This window comes from Carlito syrichta, unplaced genomic scaffold (genome assembly GCF_000164805.1).
Source record: "Carlito syrichta isolate Samal-C Ts95f unplaced genomic scaffold, Tarsius_syrichta-2.0.1 Scaffold305189, whole genome shotgun sequence".
Taxonomy (NCBI): domain Eukaryota; kingdom Metazoa; phylum Chordata; class Mammalia; order Primates; family Tarsiidae; genus Carlito; species Carlito syrichta.
In genome coordinates, this window is record NW_007249285.1 from 322,207 (window position 1) to 329,915 (window position 7,709).

The window sequence follows — 7,709 nt, forward strand, 5'->3', positions numbered from 1 at the left end:
GTAGAGATGAGGTCTCGCCAAGCTGCCCAGGCGGGTCTCGAACCCACAGGCTCAGGCAATCCACTCATCTCGGCCTCCCAAAGGCCTGGGATTATAGGCTGAGCTACCAAGCTCGGCTTAGAGGTTTTTCTAAGACCCTTCCGCCAATCACTAGGTGGAGTCAGGGATCTAACCTGGGTCTATCTCACCTCATCCCTACCTCTGTACTGCATCACATTACAGTGGACACACCAAAGAACAAATGGCGGCCTCCTCTGACCACAGTGGGGACAATAGGGAACATCAAAAGAGAACAGTGGTGGTCCTAACAGAGACGAGCTATTCTAGATTAAGGAGATGAAAGACATGATAGTCACAACGCTGAAGGTTTAAGAATCTAGGAGTCCACGATAGTACCTGAAAAAATGAAGCAAAAAGGGAAAGTGCTTCTTTACCAAAGAATAATAGTGGAGTGGGAATGGCAGGAGTTTCAAAATCACTGTTTTGTGGCCCCAGTGTCCTAGCTGACTCAGGCAAAGGTCATCAGTGGTGCTCAGACCCAGGGGTGCTGGGGCCGGACAACCCTGTGGCTTCTGAGCGTCCCCTCACAGGGGACTGAGAGTTTAAGGGGAATGTACCTGTCGTGAGAGAGGGCGGGTACTGCCCTAGCCCGGTCCTCGGGCCTGGCTTGTTCTTCTGCTGAGCAGTGATGCCATGGGCAGGCACAGCGTCACCTGTGCCATGTTGCTGGGTTTTTTTGTTGTTGTTTATTTTGAGGCATAGTCTCACTCTGTGGCCCAAGCTGTAGTGCACGATCATAGCTCACTGCAACCTCCAACTCCCAGCCTCAAGCAATCCTCCCACCTTAGCCTCCCAAGTAGCTGGGACTACAGGCAATGTACCACCACATCTGGCTCATTTTTAAAATTTTTGGAGAGACAGGGTCTGGCTATATTTCCCAGCCTGGTCTCAAACTCCTGGACTCAAGCAATCCTCCCATCTCAACATCCCAAAGTGCTGGGATTGCAGGCATGAGCCACTGAGCCTGGCCAAATGTTTTGTTTTTCTCTTTATTATTTTTATTTTTGTAGAGATAGGGGTCTGGTCACGTTGCCCTGGCTGATCTCAAACTCCTGGCCTCAAGCAGTCCTCCCGCCTAAACCTCCCAAAGTGCTGGGATCACAGGCCTGAGCCACTGTGCCCAGCCTGCCATCTTATTAAACAAAAAATGTCTCCCATAAATTTAACCATGAGGCAAATCCGCCATGGGAGGCGTTCTGCCTGGACACCTCAGGGGAGCCAGCCACACACAGAGCCTGACCTTGGCAGTGCCAAACTGCTTAAGAAGTGCTTGGCTCCTCAGCAGGGGTTGGGGCTTCCCTGAGGTCTAGGCCACGTCCTCTCCCTCCACCCGGTCACTGGCACAGGGTAGGTTGGCTGTTCCTTCAACTTGGCTGGGGTTCAGGTGTGATAAAGGAGCAGTGAACTCACCTCACCTGCAGGGTAGATAGAGACCACCTGGCTTGGTTTCTCCTACTTGGTGGCATTCTGTCACTCATGCCAGGGTCCCTTCCTGGCTTCTCACAAACGTGACCTTTTTGACTTTGGATCTGTCCTTTGTTCTGACTTGACGTCACTGCACCGAGGGGTGGCAGCTTTGGGTGCTGGGACTCTGTTGGTGAATGAGGGGTGGCTGCCTTGGGGGATCCATCGGGCCCTCCTTCCCACAACCCCCGCCATCTGTGGCTGCTGTCCCTTTCCGCCGTTTGTCATCAGAACGGTGCCTCTGCTTGTCCCACAGGTTCCAGTGTGAATGGCCTGGAGGAGCCCAGCATCGCCAAGCGGCTGCGGGGCACCCCCGAGAGGATCGAGCTGGAGAACTACCGACTGTCCATGCGCCGGGCCGAGGAGCTGGAGGAGGTGCCCGAGGAGACGCAGGCGGAACACAACCTGAGCAGCGTGCTGGACAAGGGCGCGGAGGAGGACGCCGCCAGCAGGTCAGCCCGTGCCCATGGCCTCCCGGGGCGGTGGCCTCGTGACAACCTCGCTTTGGGAGGGCAGCCCAGCTGCTCATCAGCAGTGGGAAACTGAGCCAGACTTTCTGGGTTTGAATCTTGGTTCTGCCACCTGCTGACCCTAGGCCAGTTACGGAGCCTCTGCCTCAGTTTCCCCACCTGTAAAGTGAGGGTAGCACCAGAAGAAGCTTCCTTGCAGATTGAGCGTAACAGTTGCATGAACTGCTCTGTGTGAGTGTGGAGACAGCGTGTGGCACAAACACACACTTGTAGGTGGCCTGGCACAGAGCTGGGCCGTGGACAGAGGGCGTTCGTGCCCGTCGCCTTGTCAGCTTATCCTCACAGGACCCTGTGAAGTGGGCAAGAGGCCACTGGCGACTGCGACTGGGGTCGGGATGATGGAGACCAGCATGGAGCATCCAGCTCAGGTTCCCGTCTCCCTGCTGCCTGAAGTCTATTCTCCCCTATCCCTTTGGATTCTCAGCCCCTCGTAAGCCAGTGAGGACCGCATCCATTTGACTTAATTCAAAGGGTCTGTAGTATTCCTCGAGCACCTGCCAAATCCCTGGCACGTTGTTAAGCATTGAGAAGGGGTTCCAGGTTCTGCCTGTGAGCAGTTGACGGATTCTATGGGGGGGACACGGGCAGAAAGGCACCCTGACGTGGTATGTCATGAGGGGCGGCTGGAATCGGGTGACTCAGCCACTGGCTCACTGTGTGGTCTTGGGGAAGCCATCTTACCTCTCTGGGTGTCTTTTTTCCTCCTGTGGGTAGAGAGGGGGGCAAAAAGCACCACACGCGGCGACAAGTGGATCATATCTAACTGGGTGATGCCTTTGGGGACATCACGCTCCATTCCTGGGACCCCTGTTTGTACCCTAGGGCTACCGGTGCCCATGGAGAAGGGTTCAGATGCTCAACAGAAGATTATCAAGGGCGCCGAGAGAGAACTGAGCTAAAGGACGATGTTGGCATAGGGCCAGCTGTTCTGCAGTTCTCAGGGTGGGAATGCTTACTGCAGCCCCGCTGGGCACTGGAGTCTACACCGGACACTTGCAAACAGCCCTGGTGACAGGAATATTGGGGATCAAGAAAGCAAAACACGGCTTCTTGAAAGAAATGCTTTTGGGCAGAGCTGCTTTTAGCTGCATGTAGCACCTCTGCCCTGGGGTCACATATGCTGGCTGAACCACCTCTTGGGCTGCCCACGACCACCCCTCCGTGTGTGCCAGGGACAGCCTCCCACTCGGTACCTGCAGTTTTGAAGCTGCCACTAGTTGCACATCGATACCCTGGAACCCTGCATCTCTATCCAGAGCACCCCTGGAGACACACCCCGCCCAGGTGATGGGGATACCACGCAGTCCACTCTGTCTCTGCAGTGTGGCTGGGTGGTCCTGCATGTCAGAGCACAGGCTTGACCTTGAATGAGTGTGAATGAGTGTGGGTCAGCACCACTTTCCTGCCCTGAGAACTTTTCTGCTGTTATTTATCAACTGTGAAAGGCAGTGGGGCGGCAAGTTCCCATAATGTAGCAAGGGCATTCCAGGAAGATTGGTAGCAGCCGTGGCAGGAGGGTAGCGCAGTGAGCATGCGACATCCGTGCAGCACGATACGTGCCTTATCTTACTCAAAATCAAGGCTAGAAAAAAGGCCGGATGCGGTGGCTCATGCCTGGAATCCTAGCACTCTGGTAGGTCAAGGCGGAAGGATTGCTTGAGCCCAGGGGTCTGAGACCAGCCTGGGCAACATGGCAAGACCTCATCTCTACAAAAAAGTAACCAGGCATGGTGGTGCATGCCTGTAGTCCCAGCTACTTGAGAGATTCAGGTGGACAGATCACCTGAACCCAGGAGTTTGAGACTACAGTGAGCCATGATTGTACCATTGCATTTCAACCTGGGTGTCAGAGTGACAACTGGACTCCAAAAAAAAAAAGAGGGCAAAAGAACTAGCATTAGAGGCTATGCAAGTGCAGGGCCAGAGATAGGAACTGCAAATGTCATCATCTTTCTGGAGGATGCCAAAAATGTGTGTGTTTTTTTTTTCCCCCTCCTCCTGACAGCACCAGGCAGAGTTAGGTGCATTTTCAGCCATCGGTCCTTCCTGGCTGAGATGTTAGACTAGAAGAGGAGAAATGACAGGGTTTTAAGGCCTTAACCAGTCCAGCCCAGGACCTCACTATCCATGAGTTTGGAGGACTTAATGGAGGTCTCTGCTGCAGAGAGCAGCAGCGGGAATGTGTCAGGACATGCATGACCTTGGAGTTGGGCAGACCTGGATTTGAGGCCCAGCTCTACTCCCTGCGTGCCGTAGGCAAGTCACTTAGCCTCTCTGGGCCCCAGTGTCCTCATCTGTGAAGGCGCTGTGCCTAAGAGGTTTATTGTGAGGATTAAATCCAATAAAGCACAGATATAATGCCCGGTACCAGCGAGTCAATGCCAGCAGTTATTGTCCCTGTCACTCTGTCTCCTTGCAGCCTCTCCCTAGGAGGGGCAGGCCCAGAGAGTCTTGTGCTGGATTCCTTAAACAAGTGAGTCAGTGCCAGAAGTTGGGGTTGGCTCAGACTCACTCGTTCCAAGGACGGGGGCCTGCGAGAGCACAGACTCCTGGGCTGAAGTTCTGGTTCATTTGATCTGGTATAGGGCCCCAGAATTTTCTTTTTTATTATTTTTCTTTCCTTTTTTTTTTTTTTCTTTTCAATTATTTGTAGAGACAAGGGTCTCACTATGTGGCCCAGGCCTCAAACTCCTGGCATCAAGCAATCCTCTCACCTCAGCCTCCCAGAGTGTTGAGATGATAGGCCTAAGCTACTGTACCCAGCCCAGCCCCAGAATTTTCGTTTCCAAAAAGTTCCCAGGTGATGCTATGGTTCAAAGACCGCACATTGAGAAGCACCACTCTAAGCTTTCTAAATCTCCCACATGACGAACACCACCTTGGACACTTGGTTAAAACAGTAATTCCTGGGCCCTCCCCTGGAGTACCTAGGCTTGGAGGTCAGGAATGTCTGTTTCTCACAGACACTCTAGGTAGCGCTCATCGTTGATTCATGGCTTAGTCACAGTCACATAAGTGCCTATAAATTCCAAACCTTATCACAGACTTGGCCCAGTCCTAACCAGCTCAGTGACTCTTCCTTGCTAGCAAGAAGGATGTGTCTTCTGGAGGAGACCCTGGAAACAACACTTTTATTTTTATTTTCTTTATCTTTTTTTTTTGAGTTGGAGTCTCACTCCGTCGCCCAGGCTAGAGTACAGTGACACACTCATGGCCATCACAGCCTCGACCTACTGGACTCAGGCGATCCTTCCGCCTCAGCCTTTCAAGTAGCCAGAACTACAGGTGCGTGCTACCACGCCCAGCTAATTTTTTTTTTTTTTTTTAATGGTATAGACGAGGTCTTGCCAAGTTGCCTGGGCTGGTCTCAAACCTGCGGGCTCATGTAATCGTCTCACCTTGGCCTCCCAAAGTGCTGGGATTACAGGCTTGAGCCACCGCGCCTGGCCAGCACTTTTATTTTCTGTGGAAAGGCCAGATGGCCAAAAAAGAGGGAGAACTGGCTTTCTGATTTTAGTATTGTTTTTCCTGACTGCATGGCTGGAAGAAGTTGCCCCAGGCAATGAAGGTGGGTTGGGTTGTACCCATCCCCGGAAGTTCTTTAGTGTTTACAGATTCATGGCCCCAGAGAACAGGTCAGGAGAGCTGGAGCAAACAGGCATGTTTTCCGGGTAGGATTGCCAAGGTTACAGAGGACTCCCCAAAAGTCAACAGCAGGCCACCCCATGGGCATTACCCTATATCAGAATTCCAACAGCGAAGTGACCAGGCGCTGTGTCTCACGCCTGTAATCTCAGCACTGTGAGAGGCCGAGGTGGGAGGATCGCATGAGTCCAGGAGTTCAAGACCAGCCTGGACAACATAGCAAGATCTCAAGACCGCATCTCTACAAAAAATAAAATAAAATAAATTAGCCAGGTGTGGTGACACACGTCTGTAAGTCTCAGCTACTTGGGAGGCTGAGGCAGAAGGATTGCATGAGCCCAGGAGTTTGAGACTGCAGTGAGCCGTGATTGTGCCACTGCACTCCAGCCTGGGCAACTGGAGACCACCCAACTCAAAAAAAAAAATACTACCATAGGTAAATCTGCCCATTCAAGGCTGGCCACGAGTAAATGGGGGTTCCTGCCTGGTCTTCTCCCTTCTACCTCGCCCCCTTCTCCGGCAGAGACAGTACGTGAGCCATCACTGAGCCAGGTACTGGCTTTAGCACAGATTACACTTCTGCCTTGGAGGTTGCTGGAGGATATGTATCTTAGTCAGTCTGCCTAGCAGTAGAGTGTGTGTTCAGTTGCCAGGGAGGTAAGAGCCAGGAATATGGCCAAGCAGGACAGAGGATTGCACAAGGTATATCTCATTGTAAGTGATGTCACATGGTAACCTCAAATCTGAGAGGACTTGTGTGTAGTGTTCACCTATTCCAAAAAAGTCCCTTGGAGGCTTAGCAGGGAGAGAGACTGCTTTATTTTTTATTTTTTATTATTATATTTTGAGTCAGAGTCTCACTCTGTCGCCCAGGCTATAGTGCAGTAGCACGCTCACAGCCACCGCAGCCTCAACCTGCTGGCCTCAGGTGATCCTTCCGCCTCAACCTTCCAAGTAGCTTGAACCACAGGCATGTGCTAATTTTTTTGATTTGCTGTAGAGACGAGGTCTCGCCAAGTTGCCCAGGCTGGTCTCGAACCCCTGGACTCAGGTAATCCTCTTGCCTCAGCCTTCCAAGTGCAGGGATTGCATGCATGAGCCACTGCACACAGCCAGACAATGCTTTATTAAGACTTAGGGGAGGCACCGATGGCAGCTGGTCGGTGAAGAATCCATACCTTGGGACAGTACAGCCAGCAGTTTTATAATCAAGCAAGCAAGGCAAGCAAGCAAGCAAGGCAATCATGCAAATTCCTATACAGTGCTTACAGTTGTATTGATTAAGTGTGATGCCCACATTGTTTTCAGCTTTGCTTGGTCACCTGCATCTCATGACTCATTGCTGGGAATATGCCTTGCCAGCACGCTCTGAGGAAAGGGGAAGAAAGAAGCCAGGTATAGGGGGAAACAGTCTTTGTCTGGATGATATTCACCCATGGGTTCATTGAAAAATGGAAGCCATGGTTCCACGTTTCCTGGAAACTTCAAATGGCGTTCCACGCAGCAGGCTGCTTTGCTCACAGTAGGGCCTGCCTGAGGTCCTGGTTTCTGCTTCCTAAAGTTGAACCCAGGCAGCCAGGAGCTTGATCTTGACATCCTTCCTGAACTTGCGACCCTGACAGCTGCTTGTGGCCAGAGAACTCCTGGATTCTTGGAGACTCACCCAAGAGGGCACAGCATGACATGTTGTGGACATGGGTGGAAATCATGACCACAGGTGGTCGAACCTCCTCAGGCTTCAGGCTCCTCATTTGTAAAAATGGGGAGATTCACTGGGCACGGTGGCTCATGCCTGTCATCCCAGCACTTTGGGAAGCTGAGGCAGGAGGATTGCTTGGCCCAGAAGTTCAAGACCAGCCTGAGCAACATAGTGATAATCTCGTTTTCTTAAAAAATTAGCCAGGCGTGGCGACTTGCGCCCGGAGTCCCAGCCCGGAGTCCCAGGCTGAGGCAGGAAGATCGTGTGAGCCCGGGAGGTCGAGGTTGCAGTGAGTGTGATCGTGCCACTGC

The 7,709-nt window shown here is 52.4% G+C and overlaps 1 protein-coding gene across 1 annotated transcript in view; it reads left to right on the forward strand.

Moving 5' to 3' along the window:
• The window catches only part of MICAL3 (microtubule associated monooxygenase, calponin and LIM domain containing 3), a 128,900-nt gene that overhangs the window by 73,237 nt on the left and 47,954 nt on the right, over positions 1-7,709 (forward strand). The window contains exon 19 of the mRNA XM_008061287.2: positions 1,781-1,976. Coding sequence (XP_008059478.2) covers positions 1,781-1,976 — 196 coding nt within the window. The remainder of the gene's footprint in view (positions 1-1,780; positions 1,977-7,709) is intronic.